Source organism: Alosa alosa, chromosome 10 (genome assembly GCF_017589495.1).
Source record: "Alosa alosa isolate M-15738 ecotype Scorff River chromosome 10, AALO_Geno_1.1, whole genome shotgun sequence".
Classification (NCBI taxonomy): domain Eukaryota; kingdom Metazoa; phylum Chordata; class Actinopteri; order Clupeiformes; family Clupeidae; genus Alosa; species Alosa alosa.
This window is the reverse complement of record NC_063198.1, coordinates 9,146,145-9,167,641: the sequence shown is the minus strand read 5'-3', so window position 1 is coordinate 9,167,641 and position 21,497 is coordinate 9,146,145. Positions and strand designations below refer to the sequence as shown.

General features: G+C 44.3%; 1 protein-coding gene across 2 annotated transcripts; it reads right to left on the bottom strand.

Moving 5' to 3' along the window:
* Window positions 1–237: 237 nt before the first annotated feature.
* On the bottom strand, window positions 238–20,669 carry mtmr14 (myotubularin related protein 14). Of its 2 annotated transcripts, XM_048254277.1 has the most exons (19): window positions 19,753–20,669; window positions 19,312–19,460; window positions 18,398–18,506; window positions 16,633–16,708; window positions 16,483–16,540; window positions 16,127–16,249; window positions 15,660–15,733; window positions 14,994–15,064; window positions 14,798–14,872; window positions 14,087–14,153; window positions 13,227–13,312; window positions 12,095–12,171; window positions 10,803–10,839; window positions 10,345–10,415; window positions 9,425–9,483; window positions 8,683–8,830; window positions 8,157–8,333; window positions 6,043–6,201; window positions 238–4,234 (listed from the first exon to the last, which is right to left on the bottom strand). In XM_048254277.1, the coding sequence occupies exons 1-19, from the start codon at window positions 19,885–19,887 to the stop codon at window positions 4,057–4,059; spliced, it is 1,929 nt and encodes a 642-aa protein (XP_048110234.1). In that variant the 5' UTR covers window positions 19,888–20,669; the 3' UTR covers window positions 238–4,056. The 2 variants fall into 2 exon arrangements, with proteins under 2 accessions (XP_048110234.1, XP_048110235.1); XM_048254278.1 differs by lacking the exon at window positions 6,043–6,201 and having other exon boundaries at window positions 19,753–20,668.
* Between the last annotated feature and the right edge of the window lie 828 nt (window positions 20,670–21,497).

The following is a 21,497-nucleotide window of genomic DNA, read 5'->3' as shown; positions in this document are numbered from 1 at the left end:
GTACAGTCCATCCATAGTTCTAAAACCCAATATGTTTTTTTTGTAGAATTATGTCTCCTATTTTTCCAGCTTTCTGTTCTATTTGTGCCCAGAAAAATGAGTGTTTATGGTGGAAAGGCATTCACTGTTGACACCAAATACATGGAGTGTACCTTTAACCAGTTGTTGTACAACCCATCATCACGTTTTAGTGCATCTTTTCACACGAGTCAGCAACAAGAGATAGGCTACACATGCTGCTTTTCATTTTTGTCTCTTTAATGGAGAACGTCCACCTGAAAAAAAAAAAAAAAAAAGAATCACATACTCTTTGCTGCAGCCTAGGCTACACATCTCTGGCAACAATTAAAAGAAAATATTCAAATAAAGAATTGATAAAATTAAAATCAACTATACCAAGGAACACAAAATCTTAAAAATAGTCTTGTAAGGACAATGAGTGCAATGCAGCATTTCACTGAATAGAACAAAAATAAGATTGAAAGTGAATGGGGAGAGGGGCGGGTACCCGTCCATCTAAGAAGTAACTGCAACTTTGTCATGATTTCTAAAGTTGTGGCAAGTAACGTGAGAAGCACACGCAAAACTGCAATTCAAAGGAGTCCATTCACTTCATTCACCTTGACAGTGTAAGAACGTCAATCAAAAGTTCAGTCACCAATAGAACTCCAAATTCTTTTCCCCCTCCCAATATGCAATTATTATATATTTTTTTTATAAAGCCAGCAAGATTTAATTGGGCTTTCTGATATTGAAGACTTGGAGGGATCTGGTATATGCCAAAACACAAATAAATGAGGATTAAAAAATTGTGTTCTAAGTAAATTAAAGCGGCACAAAATAATGATGGATTGAGGGGAAAGGATAGAACACTTAGCATTTTAGGGTTCATCCTGAGATTAAGGTAGACAACTCACTGCCTTGATTGACATATCACATAGATGTGGATCAGATAGATCATCATTGTAAGTTCAAGGTTCCCTTCGTTCCAGATAGTATGTTGATCTTGTTGGAAACATGAAACATTTACTTTCGGACTCACTTTGGATAGCAACCAAAAATAAAATGTTTCTTAGGTTGAAACTAGAGAAGTCAAAGACAACAAACACAGACAACCGCAAAGTCACAACCAACCAAGCGCGCGCGCACACACACACACACACACACACGCAGACACACACCTTTCAGGATCACCCTGGTGACTGAACCCATTTTTCTTCTTGTCAATATTAAATTAACAGCAAGTAGAGGTTTAGCTAAGGTAAAAATGAAGAATAATGACCGTGTGACAAATGTCTATTTGCGCAGATAAGCATTGCATCCGGATTTTAGCAAATTGCAAGAACCACATGTAGTAGAAAAGCAGTTGCTGTCTGCCATAAGTAAGAATAGTTAGCTTCACTAAAGGAAAAGGCACAACAAATTATCCTGAGGTAAAGAAGCTGTTAGAAACCGTTTGGCATCATCATATGAAAATTCATAAAGATGACTTGTTGTACTTGATGTACTGCAGTCCTCAAGTCAGCCTTTGTTTCTGAATGTAGCAAACAACTCAAAACCCACATTAATGCCTCTTGCATCACAAAAAAAAACCCCAACAGCATCATTTCCTTGTAGCTGTATGGCCAAAGTGACCAGGGGTCAGTGCTATGGCATATATAATATTTCAAACGGACGCACAAAAGGAACCTGATCACCACCTGTAGTGTCCTGCTAGAAATGGTTTCAGTAATAGAAATAGACCAAGTAGAACAAACCTGTTGTCAAGGCAACCAGAGTGCTTCAATTGCCAACACGGCCGATCTAAAATGGCTCTCCCAGTCCCCACCACACAAGGCAAGTGCTTGCTCTGGACTTTCTATTTCTAACAGACAAATCCATCAATATAAACGTATCAGCAGAAAAGTAAAACCGAATGGCTTTAGAAAATAATTTGACATGGCCATGTGAACTAAACCTGAAAGTTGATAGAGCGCGACTGAATGATCACTGAAATTGTGCTTTTTTTGAATGTATACTAAATGTGTGATACATCAAGAGCACCAACACACAGTCAGAGGTGACCGATCAGTCTTTGAGAGACTACAAGCACTGTGGGGGCATGGGGGGGGTTGCGGCTTGGCTAGCAAAATACTTCTCTGCTTGAAGACCTGAGGAACCAAAGGCAAGACAAGAGCAGCAAAATATTTCACAGCTGAACTATGAAAAAGGTCAGACTTCAGACAGATCAGATTGGAAAAGGAAATACATACACTGCCGTTCAAAGGTTTGGAGTTACTTAGACATTTCCATTCCACTCCATTATAGACAGAATACCAGCAGCATTGTTTTTTCAATCAGGGCAGCAGTTTTCAGATTAGATTATGGTATGCGCTTACATAATTTCAAAATGGGTCTCCAATGTTTTCTCAGTCAGCCTTTTAAAATGATTGCAGAATTAACAGAATGTGCCTTTGGAACATTGGACGAATGGTTACTGATAATGGCCATCTGTATACTTATGTAGATATTGCATTAAAAATCAGCAATTTCTAATTTATAACATTAATGATGAAAACAAGGACATTTCTAAGTGACTCCAAACTTTTGAACAGTAGTGCACATCATGGGCGCCATGTCTTTCTGTACCCATCTCTCCATTCCTTATAACATGCAGATCTTCAAATCATGTTAGAAATGTTATAAGACCGTGACCATTTTGAAACAAAACAAAACAAAAAACATCTACATCTATATAGGCCCACATTTAAATTTCTTGACTAACCTCTTACTCGGACATCCACATCATAAACATCTTTCATCATTGCACTGACATGAAAGGCGACAGTCAAGTAAGATCTGCAGAGATAGATCAGCTACAATGATACCCTATTCAAGGGCATGATCTAATGTCCTAATAGCAGCTTTTGAGATTTACCCATCCCTTAAATAGATGTAAAAATCTTAAACCGTTTCCTTAGAAGGGAAGAAAACATTTTTAAATGCTGCCTTTTTGAACAGTGTTCTCTACACTAAATCATTAGTACTAGAAAAGACAGCAGCCTGAAACCCTTGGGTCACAAAGATCACAGAATGCCAAACAAAAAAAAAAGCAAACTGTGGGGTAAACAGTTCATAAAGTGGGACGGTAAATGTTGATATTCAAACCGAAATCTATGATGTCAGCCTTATATGTGCAGCTTAGAGATGGGACGCAGTCAAACTGTCAGGGCAGTTCTGAGACAAGACAAAGGCATTGTGTCAAGGTTATCAGGTAAGAGCATCATGCTATTCTTCATGTTAATGCTATGTAGATTTTTTTGTTCATTTCTTGTTCTTTTAATATAAGTGGAAGTATAGTGCTAAGACAGAAAAGAGCTTCCCTTTTTGATACTCTGGCTGGATGTGATCGCTGTTGTTTAAAAAGCCCAAATGACCCAACCAACTTTACCACCCCCCCAAACATCCACATGCCAGCTCTGTGCTTCAAATAGAAATGTGTAACATGGAGACAAAGAAAAACAGAAAAAAGGACCTGGAGCAACCTCAAAAAATAATATTAAAAGGTAGCGCATCTTAAAATAAAAATAAAAAATAAAATCATAACATAAAATAAAAGAATAATAAGGAAATACAGCCCGTGTTTAAAGTTTGGCACTTTTTTTTCTCTCTTTTTTGTCTTCCAATAGATTATAACAAACCAGCATTTGAGTATGTTCTCCTTCAGAACAGTCTTTGAGTCACTTCACTCTCTTACACACAGACACCCCATGTCCATCCGGTGGGGAGGAGGAGAGGAGTGGGACAGGACTGCTACAGTAGGCCAGAAAGGTGAGGAGGTCTGTATACATGTACACAGACCGGGGGTGGGGGGGTCGGTTCTTGAGGTTCTTAAGTTGCTAGGGCAAAGGAGATTTGTATGCAAGTACACAAACAAATGTTAGAGAGCTGGGGGGGGGGGGGGGGGGGGGGGGAAGGTACAGGTTTTGGAGAATGTGTGGGGTGGGGTTGAGGTGCTTGAGGTGCTATGGTAGAGGCCCAGACAGGACAGGTTTAACAGTGGGCTGGGGTCGGCGCTTAGACGATGCTGTTGGTACCGCGGAGACCCACCCCGCGGGCAAACTGCTCCAGGAGCCCTGAGATGGCGCCCGACGGGCTGGGCGCTGCGGACTTGAGCCCCACCGTGCAGCTGTACGCCGCCAGGAACACCTCCCGCACCGCCTCCAGACGAGCCTGCCGCTCCGGCACATACTCACTGCAGGGAGACATGGAGACAGAGAGAGCATGTTAGAGAGGGAGGGAGGGAGAAAGAGTTAGGGAGTTGCAGACAGAGAAAGAGAGAGGGAGCGCATGTGAGAGAGAAAAAGAGGGAGTTAGAAAGGGAGGAGTAGCTAGTTGGAGAGGGAGAGAGAAGGAGGGAGGTAAAGAGAGTTAGGGAGTTACAGAGAGAGAGTGCGTGTGAGCAAGAAAGCGGGCGTTAGATAGGGAGAGCTAGAGATAGAGAGGGATGGAGGTAGGGAGAGGGTGTTAGAGAGTCAGAGAAAGAGTGATAGATGGTGAGAGGTGTGGGGCCAGATGCGAGAGAGGGCTCAGTGTGTGATGGCGCGAGGGGTCGATGGACAGAGACAGCAGAGAGAAGAGAGGGAAGAGAGAGAGTGAAAGAGAGGGGGAAGAAGAGAGACATTACTAAGAATAGAGGGGAGAATGGGGGAGACTAGCAAGACAATCAGAATGGTGGGGAATGAGAACCCAGAACAACAGCGTTTTAATGCGGGCAGGCATATGACGCTACCACCTGCATCGCAGAGACATGGTGGCTACTGACAATGAAACAATTTAGCAGCGTTTCTTCTTCAGACTCTGAGCCTTCCTGCCTGTTCCCCCTCTCTCCTTCAGTGTCGTTAATAAAGATGGATGGCTCCTATTTGCACAGACCACCCGCACACTCACTTTTCCAGACACACTCGATTTAGCAGCCAGATCAAGCAGAAAGGGAAATTCCTCCAACGGTGGACAACAGAAATATGAAGAGGAAGGTGCAAAACAGCCTGCCATTTATAATCCGCCTCAAGAGTCCAGGGCCTCTGGTTACCAATTCATTTCTCACCAACAGAGAGTGTGTGTGTGTGTGTGTGTGTGAGAGTTAGTGAGTGTGTGTGAGTGTGAGTGAGAGAGAGAGAGAGAGAGAGAGAGAGAGAGAAAGAAACAGATGGAGAATGCTGTAAGACCTTTTGCCTGGTTCTGGGTAATTGTCTAATACTGTTTTACAGTTCTGTCACTCACACACTATTTTGTTTTTTCTAAGGGAATCACAGTGGCTCCTCTTGCAGAGGAGGTGAAATGGTGTTTGTGTCAAACCAGACAGCTTTCCCATACATCAACCACTTACACTTTAAAATTAACAATTTCGCTGTGGAGTGAAATATGCACGGAATTCTATTGCACAAAATTCTATTGCACTTGCAGCTGCCAATTAATGTAAAATATACAAATTTAGTCTGATTGAAGAGCTTGTCAAGTCAGTATCTGAAAGGGGAGTACTTGAAGAGTATTATTATTTTTTGTCTGATATTAAGGATATTACTAAAAAAAAAACATTTTACTGCTTTTGGTATTCATGCTAATACAATGAAATCTCTTTTCAACCCACCAACAGTTGTCCAACATTCACAATAAAAACAATCAATTAATCAACCAACCAAACATCCATCCATACAACTATCCGGCTATTCAAACACACAAATACACACAGCAATCACATAACAAATGCAAACACCAACAAAGACAACAAACACAACAGCCACAAACAGATATCGGTGCTTGTGCACACAGACAGACAAACACACAGAGAGAAAGAGAGAGAGAAAGAATGGACGCAGAGTGAAATATGTCCCCTTGCATGCTGCAGAGTGGCCCCCTCACTGCCTCCGTGCCTGTGCTGCTGGGTGAGGAGCTGGGGCGAGGGAGGGGGGGCCGGGGGTGGGTGGGTTAGAGGTCAGAGGTTAAAGGTTAGTGGCGTACGGGATGGGTGGAGGGGGCATGTGGAGGGCTTTAGAGACTCACATGCGGCCGCTGGGTCCCTCGTCCTGGAAGCTGAAGGGCAGCGGCGACTCGGCATGGAGAGGGCCGTGGTCGTGGATGCTACCACAGCCCGACACGATCTGCCAGCTGCCGTAGTCGGTGGAGAGGGACGAGCCGGAGCGCGCGTACTCCGCCATAGACCTGCTCAGAGACAGAGCCAGGGACAGGGACAGACCAGACCACGTGGGCAGGGACAGCCAGGGGGGGAGAGGGAGAGAGAGGCAGGGAGAGAGATGGATAGAGAGAGAAAGAGGGAGAGAGGGAGAAAGAGACAGACAGAGAAAGAGATGGGGAGAAAGAGAGATGGAGAGAAAGAAAGGGAGAGAGACAGGGAGAGAGATAGAGAGAGAGGGAAAGAGAGAGAGAGAGAGAGAGAGAATGAGAGAGAGAGGGAGAGAGAGAGGGAGAGAGAAGGGTGGGGGGGGTGCGAGAGAAAAGAGGGGGGTGTAAAAGAAAGAGAGAGATGGTGAAAAATAGAGAGGGGGTGGGCAGAGAGAGAGAGGGAGAGAGAAAGAGAGAGGGATAGAAAATAATACAGAAACAAAGAAAAGATAGACAAGAGATATAGAGAAAGACAGGAGGAATCAAAAACAAATGGAAGCGAGCAAGGAAAAGATGAGGATAGTCGACAGAAACAGACAGAGAGAGACAGGTAAAGATAGAGAGAGAGACAGGTGAAGATAGAGAGAGAGACAGGTGAAGATAGAGAGAGAGAGAGACAGGTAAAGGTAGAGAGAGAGAGAGAGACAGGTAAAGGAAGAGAGAGAAAGCAAGAAAAATCGTATAATGACAGATTGTGTGAAAGTGAGAGGGTGAAAGGTCACGAGAGGGAGGCAGGAAGGACAGAGGGGGAGAAGAGGAGAGAAAGGAAAAGAAGGAGGGAAAAAAAGAAAGAGCAGACACCCAAGGGTCAAGGTTGAGGGAGAGGTCACGGGCATGGGGGGGCAGTCGCTCTCGGGCAAAGCAGCAGCAGGGCAGGGAGGTCAGCTTAGGGGCTTCGACCTCGGAGACAGACGTGGACCCCTCACACTAACATCGGCCTCATCACAGGCAGCACCAGCAGCAGCGCCATCACACAGAGCCTGTGTGGCCCTTCAGGAGGCTAGACTGCCACACAAGCGTTATGCAGATGGAACCATTAAGCTTCACTCCATAGCGATAATGGCTTGGAGTGCCGCGGGATAATCAACATCAAATAGCGACGAGTGAGATGGTTAGTCATATTTCACAGCTTTCTTGCCGCTATGCAAGACACACACACAAAACGCAGCCCCGATGTGAGCTGTTCAACACACACACACACACACAGACAGAACGGGTGGCGCTGAGCCCTTACTACAAAAGAAAAGGTAGAAACATAAATGCACGCAGACAAACATCTTCTTACAAAAGCATAACATCAAGAAATTCTATTGCACTGCAGCTCAGCTTATCCCCAGTCGCAAATTAACATCCCACCACCACCTACACTCTCGATAAGCACAGAACACGAAACACACACACACACACACACAGCCTAGGCCTCGACAAGCAAAGAACACACACATACACAGCCTAGGTCTCTTCCAGTCAATGAAATAGTGTGATTTGTGACGCACACACGCACACATCCACACAACCCATCACATGCCACGCATAGGTGAACAAAGAGCTAGGTATACATACAGAAAGAGAAAGACACACATACACCCCAACACACACACACACGCACGGATAAACTCATGCCAAACAACACAACTCTTCTTCTGGATTAGAACTACCCCTCAGGCCACCTTGCAATTTGGCATCGCTATGGCAACCAAAGACGGTAGCTGTGCCCCTCTGGTGTATATTTTGGTTAGTGATTTCCAGTTGAGTTCACATCCATGCTCACATCAATGCGAAAAGTCACGAATCACAAGTCAGGACAGCTAGAGACTGTTAAAGTGTGTCTTCGTTAAATCAAGGATGTTGCAATTTGGAAGCAACAAGGTAATTACATTTGTAAGACGATGACGATGCGATTGACCTCATGCATTTCAAAAAGGAGTGCACATCAACAGTTTCAATGTCAGGCCAAGTCAACCCCCAAACTTTGTGCATGTGCACCGACTGACCTTCTTCCCGGCACAGCCAATGGGCTGCTCCCAGTGCGAGTGAAGCCCTGCTCTGATTGGTTGGAGGAGGAGGAGCTGGAGGACTTGCCCTCCGTGAGTGGATGAGGTAGCCGCTCCTCTAGCGGGTGTGGGCGGTTCCAGAGCACCGTCTGAGGTGACGACATCATGGCTTTCCTTCTGCGAACAGACAGACACAGATTAACAGGCTGCCCACGACACACACTTACCAGCAGCAGCAGCAGCACACCTCAGAGTACCTCACCTGGACAAAACTGGAGAATGAACAGAACAAATAGGCCACTCCTACCGAAATAGGCCACTCCTGCCCAAATAGGCCTTTAAATGGCCATCGATTCAGACTGCAGAACAATCATTCAGCACTGTAGTAACTACACAGGTAGGTTACAGTGACCACTACACTGGCACATCACCTGTCCCAGCCTTCACCAGGCCTTATGTCAGACACCTGTGTATGTGTGTACGTGTGTGTGTGTGTGTGAGGGGGGGGGGTTACTGGGGGACTTACCCGCTGCTGGGTGGAGCGGTGTAGAAGACGTCCACGGCCTCGTTGGTCAGACTGGAGCCTGAGGCGGCGGCGGTGGCGGCTGCCGAGTCCTCAGTGATGAGAGAGAAATCACTGCTGAGGCTGGTGGCGCTGCCCCGGTCTCTGGACTCTGAACACAGGAAATGGAGACAGAAGGGGGAGGGGGTGGGGTGGGGTGGGGGTCAGACAGCAGAGAGAGGTGAGGGAGAGTACCAGTGAGTCAGCGTGCCTCCAGGCACGCTCAGATCCAACATTTATGGGCACTTGCTCCTCCTCTCCTCTCTAAAGTTGGGAGCCAACAGCTTATAAATGACCGAAAGCCCGTCTGGACATCTGCTTAGGTTAATCAAAGACCTTAGCATAGAGCGTGACCTTTTGTGACCTGTTTCGTCAGATATTCAAGCTAGAAGCTGCTTTGTTGGGGCAGATTTCCCGTTAGGATTTACGTACAGAATCCTCATACAATTACATCCCAAAAGAAATAAACTGCATCAAACATTTCAAACCATGACAAACTTGAGAGTCTTTTTCTGTTGGCGATCCACACTGTCAAGGTCAGTTTTAGGGGTCAAGCTACTCTGCTAGGCGAGAATGGGATGTGCGTTACACAACCCTAGCAAGTGTGATACCCGTGACAACATGCCAACTCCTGACTCTTCTCAATTCCTTCAAGGTGCAGGGCAACACAACAGTATATACAGAGAACCCGACAAACAGCACTTACTGAGTTGGCAGAGGTCGTCCACTGTGAAATCAGTGTCTTTGAAGTGAGAGTTTTTCCTTCTGCCAAAACAAATACGTTGCCCAGGAGCCAGACAGAGACACAGAAGCCATAGAGGTTGAGGAAAGGAGGGGGGAGAGGGAAAGAGTGAGTTAGAAGATATTAAGGAATTAAAATGCAAAGGGAGACATATAAAACAGAGCCATGATATAAATAATAATCTTCCCACCCCTACTGGACACAGTGGGACATGAGACTGTTGCACTCTGCCATAAGCACAAGGCTGTTTGATCTTAGTCTCTAGCTATTGCTGAAAACCACACACACAGAACCATAGTGGCCACTAACAAGAAAGACATGTCCTCATGAATTCTTCACACTCTGCAGTAGTGTGTGTGTGTGTGTGTCTGTGTCTCTGTATGTGTGCACGCTTGTGTCTTTCTCCCTCTCTGTGTGTGTGTGTGTGTGTGTGTGTGTGTGTGTGTGTGTGTGTGTGTGACTCTTCCTAAAGCATCCCTCTCATAGACCATGTTTTTTTCAACCAAGAGGAAGACACAGAGCGTTACTCAGTGTGTGATCTAAATATTCTTACTGACAAGACAGACACAGAGTGCAAAAGCAAAGCTCTGACATATCTAGGAATCTTCAAGCCCTTCAGGAAGACAGTGCTTTAACACTGGTATAAAAGTATACCAGACAAGTTCACTAGAGCCTAGCTTACTAATGGTGTCTCCTCTAGAAAGTTTAGAGCATGCATATGATAACTTTACATATGCACACACCAACAAGCCATAGATAATATAATATGACAGTCTGAAGGAGGCTGCATGATATTCTTGAGATTTTATTTTGTGCCTTAGCCACTGCAATGTGACGTGTTGTGAATGCAATGTGACAGCACGGGTCAACCCAAAGGTGCCTACCTCTGTTTTCTTACGGCCGAGAACTTCTCAGAGACAATGTGCTTCAAAAAATTGAAGCAAAAAAAGAAAATCTGCCGAGGAAAGGTGGGTGGGTGGGGGAGGGGACAGACAAAAAGAAAGAAAGAGAAACATAAATAAAACACACTCATATTTTTCCTCATGGCGTGCCCCTATAAATTATGAAACACTGCCCCCTAGGACCCATCCAACACGCACATTCCAAAAAACAGGTGAAAAGCCACAGGTCAAACTGACCTGCTGGGGTTGGTGTTTAAACATCCCAACACACTATCAGAGCATAGCTCATCATACAGTCTAGAAACCACAAATGCTGTAAGGTGTCCTGAAACGTGTTGTAAATGAATGAATGAATGAATGAATGAATGAATGAATGAAGAACTTGTGCCGGAATTGAATTAGTTCTAGAATGTTCTAGTTCTAGAATGACTTCTACTCACCTCCTCCCCTTTAGAGAGACGATCAGGCAGCATGTGACTGAAAAAGAGTGAAGATAGAGGACATGATGTACTTTGCAATCACAGACTGGAGCACTTCACTCAATTGCCCTTTACAATCAGTAGGCTACCTCATACCCATACATTACCTGCTTAGCACCAATCACCAGCCTATGGCAAACATGTACATCAGAAAACTAAATTCAACGTTAATCTTTGTATACCGGTAATTACAAATCAAGAATCTAGAAGGCTCTACAGCATGTCTCCAGAAAAAATATTAAACCCATGCAAATACTGCAATGCTGCTAATCAAGGAGAGGTCCTCTATGACAAGTGTGGATTTCCATGTTTTCATTGTCCCACTGTTCACAGAGTACAACTAACAGGTCTACTTGTGTGTCTAGTGGGCTCCAAGTTAGCAAGGTGAAAAATCTTTGCAATCACCCAGACCTCTGAATTTAATACTGTTACATATTATCTCTTCAGGAAAAAACTTCCTGCTGTATACCAGTGAGCAGAGTAGGGGACAGATGATCCACCCAGACATCCAAAAAAGGTGTAAGTGGCCCTTAATTTATACACACGAGCGGAATCCTTCTGTGTTCATGTGACGATAGAAACTTAAAAAAGGTGGCCCTTAATTTATACAAAGGAGCAGAATCCTTCTGTGTTCAGAAACTTAAAAAAAAAAAAAAAAAAGCCTTGGATCAATAATTAAGCTTGTTCACAAAACATTCTTTGGCACCATTTAATTATTAATGATGGATGCTCTGCTTATTTTCTGCCAAAGCAATTCAGGTCGGTGTGAAAATCCGTTTCTCTGGCTGCCTCTCTCTCTCTCTCTGCCTCGCTCCTTTTCCCCCTCCCCGCTGGTTCTAGTCCAGGGAGTTTGACCACAATTCTGGCAGCGTAATTACCGGGCCGCTCTGGAAGGGTGATCTCTGTTTGATGAGTTGAAGTTAGAAAGATACACAGCTGTAATTATGAAAGGAAGGATTCCCCAGAGCCCACTCCTCTCCCTGCCCCCATCTCTTCTTTCTTCCTCATCACTCCCATCTCACACCCCCCCTCTCTCTCATTTGTAAGACGTGGTCCCTGCAGGGCTGTCCAAAACCTGACATCTACTGGCAAAACCCAGTCACACATAACACAGACACACACCCAAGATCAGCCAGGCCACATTAATTAAAGGAGGTGACACTGCGTAGGGTAGGGTAGGTTGGTGTGTGTGTGCGTGTGTGTGTATGTGTGTCTTTTTCTTTCTGCATGTATGGGGGGGAACTTCTTCTTACCCAAAGAGGAACCAGTCATAGGCGATGGTCAGATACAGGATCTCGCTGGGCTCCAAAGTGGCGTGTATAGCACCGTCCTGCCAGGGGAAACAAGAGCGACACATAAAAAGCACTGTCACTCATCCATCATTTACTGGCCCAGAGAGCGGGGGCCCCGGCCACCTGACTCGCCCTGCAGCGGCCCTGCACATGCATGTTTCAGGAGTCTCCCCGCTCTGGCACTACCGTCCGACTTGAAGTTACGGTGTAAACAACGTACGACACACTCTACGAGAGTGACTAAAAACAGCTGTCTGATTGTTTAGTGTCTGGGCAGGCGGTGATCATTAAACAATGACAGCCTAACATCCATTACATCGCAGAACACCCCCCACCCACTTCCACAAAACACATCAAGCACAGAGGAAAGTAGCCAGATAGCTAATGGAAGAGATCCTTCCTGAGTGTAAAACGTAGTCATCTAAAACTTTGTACTATCCTTACCTTACCTTATGCACAGAGGACCACAGGCTCAGTCCCTGCTTCAGTCATTGCAAGCGCACCTGATTGATTAATCACCCACTATGTGGATACTGTTTTTTAGAATTGATTTAGATTAAGTTTTATTTAGTATAATTTGTATTTTAGTATATTCTTTATCTTCTACAGTCCTTATTGCTTAGTTGTGTTTTTTTATATTATATACTTTTAATTACTTTTTCTGCTGTTAGTGAATGTGTGTGAGTATGTCTGTATGCTACTGTGACCTTGAATTTCCCCTAGGGATCAATAAAGTATCTATCTATCTATGCATTGCAAGCTGTACTTTATTGGGCCATCTCAAAACTACTATAGTAAGACACTATTAGTAGAAAATGGTTCAGTTATTGCTATTTTTGTTTCCGCTCAACTAAACGGTATAAAAACTAAATATACAAAGAAAAAAATGTTGGTTTCGGCATCCAATATCGGTTAAATTGCTATTTTATACATGGGTATCGATATCATCCCTATCCTTAACCAAATCCACTTTCACTCAGGGCATACTGCTTAACTGTGCCTGAGTAGAACTATGAGGGGAGACCTACGAACATGAGAGTGACAGAGGGAGGGAGTGACCGAGGAAGTGACACGCAGAAGAGTGAGGACGTACCGCCCAGAGGGAGAGGCGCAGGAGGGACACGAAGAGAGGCGTCCGGTCCCATCCGGATATGCAGTGCACCAGCAGACCACTCTCATCTACAACACAACGCCACAAACCTTATGAGCACATGAGATGAGACAGACAACCAACACAAATGCATGAACCAGCAGAAGACCAATGCATAAGCCACCAACACGGGGCCCGATTTAAATGGTGGGGTAAAGTGTGAAGTTAGTTAACGGGTGTGGTCAAAATTATTCCAAGACAACTCGTGTGAGACTGCAGCTTTATTCACGATACCGGGAGCATGTTACCCACATGAAATGTCAAAGTAACAAGCCAACACATCTCTGAGTGAAGCCAGTTCTTTTATCCGCTTAACACGCACACACATGGAAAATCACAAGAAACTTCCCCCCAACAATGATCCATCCATCCAGTTAGTATTAACAAAGATAACACGGGCATCATGTCTCACGTATGAACTGAAGCCATCATGTGGAATGTGGGAGCATTGCGCTATGGACCAATGTTTCCACTTAAGATGTGGCTCATGGTATTAATTTAGCAAATAGATTTTGTCCAGTTACCCAAATTAACTTCAGTTGGAATTTAAAACGTTGTCAATATGCATGAATTATGTACTATGTTCATGACTGTAAAGAAAGCCATAACGGTACTCAACATGCAACATAATGTCTACTGCGCCAATGTTAGAGGCTAGGCATGGCATAATTTCAAAACATGCAAAATCCAATGTGCAGTGCATCACCATAACAAAGTAAAGTGATCCTGAAATGTGCATTCACATCATGTTCTGTAGTCAGGACATTTTCAGGCACAGGGTGTTTTGGCGGAGAATGACTCACCATCACTGTTAATAATATGAATAAGCAGCTTCAGGTAGTTCTGAGTCTGTTCAACCAGATCCCATGACTAAAGAGAATGAGAGAAAGAGTAAGGGAGGAACAGAGAGAGAGAGAGAGACAGAGACAGAGAGAGACAGAGAGAATACATAATTTCAATTACACATTCCAAATGAGTAATTCATAAGTTTGCAGAATCCATGATCAATCAATCAAAACTGAAATTCAACAACCCTCTAACCAATCTGACACTTCAGTTCCCAGAAGAGAGAGAGAGAGAGAGAGAGAGAGAGAGAGAGAGAGAGAGAGAGAGAGAGAGAGAGAGAGAGAGAACAAAGAGCTTTCTGTACAATTTCAACCTGGAGCCTGAAATAAAAATGAGCTACCTCTGTTTTTATCTTGCAAAATAATTGATTTCTACATCATATTGCCTTTGATGCATCATTTAATGAACTTATTCATCAGCTGACTTTTTAAATGGTCTGTTAACATCATAGAGTACAAATCGCTCCAAGATCAGACCAAAAAGATCCTGTCTTTTCTATGCGCACACATCTGTGTGCTCCTTTCCACCAGCAGAGGGTGCCATGACACAGCATTATGACAGACCAGGGCCACACAGAAACACAGTATAATTAATGTTTATCTTCCTATTTGTATTTGAAGCATATTAACATGTTGTGGAGTAAAATAAATAGACTCCTCTGCCCGTACCTGATATGCCCTCCAATCAATATTCAGATTCTTGGTAAAGCAAGCAGGGATTGTCAAAGGAGCATCCACAAAGTCCTGCAAAACAGAAGATACCTTAAAGGAATGTCCACAAGCATATATGAATGTATTTACTGGAGTTCCAATCCCCCTTCAGAATGGAGATACTTTGAGATGAGAGGGGCAGATGACAAATTACCTGGTTCCAGTTGAACACCAGCCCCTCCGCTGTGTAATCCCGATCTTTGTACTCCTTAAAGAACTCACATCCTGCACAAACAAACAGGTCTGTCTCAGTGAGGACCATGCGACCACACACACTGCCCCAAGACGAGACAGTTCTCAATCAGGCACCCCGGAATGAATGTATGCACCTTATAAAAGGTGAAATGTATTCCTGGTTCAACATTCACAGAAAAAAAACATAAGAGAATATCAGTGTGAGCAGGATAGGATGGATGTGACATGATTAAGCCTGGAGGAGACACAGGGGGAAGGGGAGACGGAGAGAGAGCAAGAGAGGGATGGGACATCTACAGGAGAGGGAGGGGTGGGAGATTGAGATGAGCGAGAGGGAGGAGTGGGAGATCAAGAGGAGAGAGAGAGAGAAGGGAAGGAAATCTAGAGGAGAGAGAGAAAGGGGAAGGTGATCTACAGAAAGGGGTGGGAGATTTAGATGAGAGGGGTGGGAGATCTAGAGGAGAAAGGTGGGGGGGGGGGGATCTAGAGGAGAGAGAGGGTGGGAGAGTTAGAGACGCAGGGAGGATAGATGGGTGGAGGAGCGGGAGGAGACACATGGAGAAAGAGAAAGAGAAAGAAAGAAAGAAAGAAAGAAAGAAAGAGAGCTAGGCAGCTAGCGGCTCACCTGGATAAGGCACGGAGAGCAGGGTAAAGTCTGCATAGCGCTGGGCTTTATCCACCTTCTCAGAGGAGGTGACGCTGAAGACACACAGACAGAGCATAGAACCCCATGAGAACAATGGCATCAGTTCATCAAAGAGCCTTGTGTTCAACATCAAGGTAAGAAAAGAGCTTTAAAGCTTGCACACACACTTATTATAGGGTTATGTTGCACTCTTTCTATGACAAAGGAAATTGTGCGCTCATATTTACAAATGGCAGTATAAAAAATAAACATATCACATTCCTAACGGCTTGCAAATGTTAGTGCACATATATTTAACGCACACACACACACACACCCCTTGCCCTGGCCACAGCTATTACGCAAGTCTGTGAGGTAAAGTGCAGTGCTGTTGACCCATGAGGGAGCCGTGAATGAGAGCGAGGTGAATTTAACGGACGAGGGCAGTAGTCGGTGCGCTAACTCACTTCAGGCCAAACTTGACCTTCTTATTCTCCACCATCAGGTCGCAGATGTAGCGCACCGAGAGGTAGCGCAGCAGCTTGATGTCCGAGCCGCGCACCTTGTCAAAGAGCTGGGAGTCCCCATTCCTAGAAAAACAAGTAAAAATGAAACAAGCAAACTAACTAACTAACAAACAAAGAGGGTAACATTTATGTCATAACACAGCATACCAGTAGAAGCACCAAGACCAGTGCAACACATCTGGAGTTGAACACAATGCATAACTGGCCACTGCTAAGGGTAGCCACAGCATCTGGAGTCAACTCAATGCACAACTGGACACTGGTATGGGTAGCCATAGCACACCAGAGGCTCTCACCTTGCACTCTCGTCCTCTGGCACCTCCTCAGACTCCGCCCACGTGTCATCAGTGCCACCTGAGGGGATAGATTTGATTGGTTAATGACCCTGGCCTTTCTCCCTTCTGTGTACTGACCAGCGCGATCACTGGCATGAAATAGGAACTGACCCGAGAAGATGTAGTTGTAGCCGGTGCGTCCATACAACTCCCCCCAGCCAGCCAAAGTGGACGAGCGACACACATGCTGCAACAGAAAAATGTTACATTAACATTTATTCATTTGGAGGACACATTTGTCCAAAGCGACGTACAGCAATGGAATAACATTTAGGCTATTAACATTTACGCATTTTTAAGATTTAAGCTACAGAGCTACAAATACAGCTATATAATAACATTAAGCATTTTAACATTTAAACTTTTAAACTACAGGACTACAGCTACAGTGTTAATGTTTAAGAGAGTATAGCTATGGAGAATATAGCTAGGAGTTTATCACTGTATCTGCCAATACAAGTACTAGTGGATAGTAGTGCCTACACATTAAGTACTAGTAGAAGTATGGAGATGGGGAAGTGGTAGAAGAGGAGATGGAGAAGAGCATAGAGGGAAGTGGAAGGAGGAAAGAGGGGGAGGAGTGTGGTAAGTGTGTATTAGGTGTGTGAGGTTGTCAGAAGCGCTGGGAGAGGAGGTATTCTTGGAAGAGTTGTGTATTCTATCTTTTTTGAAGATAGAGAGGGAAGCCCCTGCTCTGATGGAGCTTGGCAGATCATTCCACCATCAAGGGACCACAGATGGAAAAAGTCTTGATTGCCGTGGGAGTGGGGTGGCAGTGCCAGACGACATTTCTTGAAGGAGCACAGCAGCCAAGGGTAACATAAGCCTTTATGAGAGCACTTAATAGTAATATACTGTGTGTGTGTGTGCACCATTGTGAAAGAGGTAAAAGCTAATGGAACCCATTATGCCCCATGTGTCCAACGAAACACCCCCCATGAGATTTGTGCTGGCCCCATTTATATATTTACTGGCCCATACAAAACTGTTAATTTAATATATTGTAATGAGCTCCCTCTTTATTTTAGTAGCCTAACCTTACATGATTAGCTTCAACCAGTTAGCGTCACAGGTGAGCTGAACTAACTCGTGATGGGGACTGAACAACTGTGGGTCAGTGAACCTGTTAAGTTGAACTCTGATATGCCCACCTATGGGATCCAACTATACTGAAGGAAACAAGGACTTTGGCACTGCTCAGAGTAAGACAGGGCCTTTTGCTCATATTTACACTACACTGTCAGGTCATGCCAGGTTGATGCCATTCATTCTCTTGTTTGGGTAACGGATGCCCACTAGCATAGCTGTGCGTATTGAACGTTAATAAACCTCACTCGCCAACGTCTTAAGAGTAGTGCTGACAAGAGCTAGCAGCCTAGCCTTTTAGCTCAATTGCTAGCACACTCGACTTCCGATCCAAGGTGCTACTGTTTGTGGGTTCGAGTCTGGGCGTGTGCAGGGCTGAACAGCGCAGTTCAACACAACGCAGGTTACATTTGCACGACACTCTCAGTTACTGCCAGATTCACAACAACAATAACAAAACAGCTTAACCGAATTATGGCGTTGCTTAGCTTAGCAAGGCATGGGGGAGGGAGCTGCTTCCCGGGAGGGAGAGGGAGCTGCTTCCCGGGAGGGAGCGTCTGGAGTGAATCCAACCTCTGTGCTGCTTCACCCTGACCATCCTCCTCTGACACCCAAGACCTGCTGATGCGGCTTAGCACTACGAAGACCACAGTCATGAGACCCAACACTATCTGTATGAATACCATCACTGTGCAGCAAGTCCACTCAAAGTGCTGTCTAATTCACTAAAAGGTGAATGTAATGTGATGATTTTGAGCTTGCTAAGGGGCAGCCTGAGAAGTGTGCTTACCTTGCCATTGTACAGGATGACTGGGCACACAAACCTCCCTCTGCATCGAGCCATCTTGCTGCGGTTCACCAAATCCTGTAGCTTGGTAATCTGAACAGAGGTTTCAAACCTGCGGGGAAGCGGAAGGGATTTGGACATCCCCAGAAATATTATGGACTGCAAGTAATTAAAAATCGATGAAGAGTTAGCTTGAATATTTAAGGAGTCTGAATCACATATATCATCATGTGAGTAAATAAACAAAAATACCAGCGTAGCGTCTAACTTGCAGATACACATCATCACTATGAGTCCATTCCAACACTTACTTGCATACCATATTACATGGAAAGGAAGACCATACAGAAAGTGTTTGTGTGTCAGTGTGATACACAGATGGGCCCAAGTAACGCTCTGTGTTGTATTTTGCCTCTGAGCATGAAACCAGCTTTTTAAAACATGGTCTTTCATGAATAATAAATGCTCTCCATTACAGCACACAGTCATACTGAGTTTGGAAACCCGGGGCCAAACAGGGAAACAGGCATCACATAAACATTTAATGTGAAAGACTAGTAATTCCTTAAATAAACGTAGCACTCGGAAGAGTTGAGTGTGTGGAAGGTGTGACTGGTGTGAGTGTGTCTTATTTGGTACTCTCACAGCACAAATAACCCAGTATGCTACATTAGTGTATACAGGAAATAGCAAGTGTGGTCTGTGGCAGAACTGAGAACCTTATCAAAATTCGGTTGAAGCATACCGATTATGCACTAGGCCTAACCCAATCCTGGTGTTCATATTAAGATGTACCTAGAGAGATTTTTATATAATTATCTCAGATATGTTTTGTCATTTCCTATTAGCAAAGGTGGCAACCATGAAAGTTACAGATTAACTTTCTCTGTCTGCACATGGACCTTTGATCTAGTTACCTGTCTTTATTAGGGTCGGTGCACTCATACTCCAGAAAAACTATCTGTCGGGGATAGTGGCCGCAAACATCACCGTTGGTGTTATGGATGATGCTGTACTTGTAGTCTCTGCCAAACAGCTCCAGACAGCGCTTCTCTATCCTTTCCACCTATGGAAGGTTCAAATACACTTTAACAATCTCTAAATGACCTGTCAAATCCAACACTGACCGAACACTTACAGTAGAGGAAAACCTAAACGCCAGACTATATGGCAAAATTGCATTAGCATTAACTAAACTGTGTAAACCGTGCATCATGTAGAGCTACGTTCATACAACAAACAGGTGTTTACACGCTTGGCCTATGTATTTTAAGTAGCCTGATACAGCACTTTACACAGCTGATCAAACTTCAAATGGGGGAATAGGGCCATAGGCAAACTCAAACCAGCTACCCTACCCTGGGAGTGATTTCCTTGGCTCTGTACTGCGTCTTCGAGAACAAATCTATCAGATCTGCTATCTCCTCGCTCTTACGGCCGCTGATCCCTGATGCGCTCAGGCAACCAGCGACCGATGGAGAGGCGGCCATCATTGTGCCGCGACCCGTCGTTGCTTCTATCCGCACGCTCCCTCCGTCAAACACCGCTGCTCCTTGAGGCCGGGAAGACCCACCAGGCCATCCCCTCCCGGCCAGTTTCTTCCTGACTGCCCGCTTGAGGCGGCCGGAGCCAGGGACACGTCTCGAATTCAGGGCAACGGCGATACGTCCCCCCTAACACCCGGAGTGTATTAACTAGCCGAAAGGCTAGCTAATACCAAGTCTTTTCTAAAAGGCAAGTGGAAAAACAGACTGCTTTGTAAGCTCTTCGAGAATAGCTAGCGAATTGGCTAGCTAAATTATGGTTCCTTATCACGTTAGCTCTTTGGGCTAACGTTAGTGAAAAGTACGGCTTGCTACTTTGTAGCATAGGCTACCACCTGTTATGCCATTAAGTTGGGTGTTCTCGAACAAGCCACGCACATCCACAGTACAATAAGCTAAAGATCAGGAACACCATGAGACAAAAGGGGAAAGAAGTTTGCTCAATCCGACCATTCTTGGGCAAGCGACACAGGAAACCCCGAGGATTCCCGGGCCTCGTCACGTTTTTCAATGTCAAGTGTTAATTCCAAAGATGTTCACGTATCTGCAGAAAAAAATCTTTAAAAATCTGTTTGGGTGGTATTATCCTTCTCACAGAAAATCGAAAACACTCTTTGTTATTCTCCGCTGCCAGTAAAGTTCAGCAGTAAATAGTGTGTTGCAATCGAAGTGGTCTAACACGGTGCAAGTGGTAAACAGGAAGATGTAGCGGTCACATGATCAACACCGCCCCCCTTGTCTTAAAATTAACCACTTCCGGATACCGACGTCATGCTGTAAATTAGATAGATAGATAGATAGATACTTTATTGATCCCCAGGAGAATTTAAGTTTCTGTTAATTAATATTAATTTTCTGTTGCCAATTATTTGTAGATGTTTAACAAATGGGCAATTCCATGCAATGGTCATCCTTACCATGGGGTAAAAGTTGTGCACACACAAATATAACTATTGTTAAAATGTTCATTTAGTTCTATATTTTATTGTTTGTAACTGATCTGATTGAATTTCATGGAGAATTACACTCTTTTTACATCATAAATATGGTGTGCAACCATACAGAAACAACAGTTTTCACATGGCAATATTATACATTTAAAAAGGGGATAACTTGACTTAAAGTTCCAAGGGAATGGTAGAGCAATGTGTATGCTCAGTTTGCCTTAAGAGCACAGCTCCTTACATTTGTAAGGCTTTGTTTTTAAGTCACATCCATAACGTTTTATAGGAAAAGTTTATGCTATACATACAGTGTTGATGCAGCAATGTCCAAAGTGTCTGTGCAAAGCTGATTTATATCAATGTAAAGTATGATTAACAAATTGTGCCCCTTTCTTACTTTTAAAACCTTTAATGGTGCGTTATGGATGTGAAGTTATGGATGTTACATAATGTGAATTTACAAGACTGGAGACTTTATTTTACCTCAAAGCTGATAAACGTCTGTTCTGTTGGCATAATAATGCCTCTGTCTGTTCTGGTGACAACACATTTCACCTTAGTGTTTACAATAGATGTTTCAGAGATTATTAGGCTGATCAAAACCACAGGAAGGCC

Excerpts from the sequence above, each read along its gene's own strand:
- mtmr14 (XM_048254277.1), bottom strand. The coding sequence starts at position 19,887 with ATGATGGCCGCCTCTCCATCGGTCGCTGGTTGCCTGAGCGCATCAGGG. Across the intron at positions 16,541-16,632 it reads CTACAACTACATCTTCTCGG|GTGGCACTGATGACACGTGG; the intron begins GTCAGTTCCTAT and ends CTATCCCCTCAG. Across the intron at positions 8,334-8,682 it reads ACCGCTCCACCCAGCAGCGG|AAGGAAAGCCATGATGTCGT; the intron begins GTAAGTCCCCCA and ends GTCTGTTCGCAG.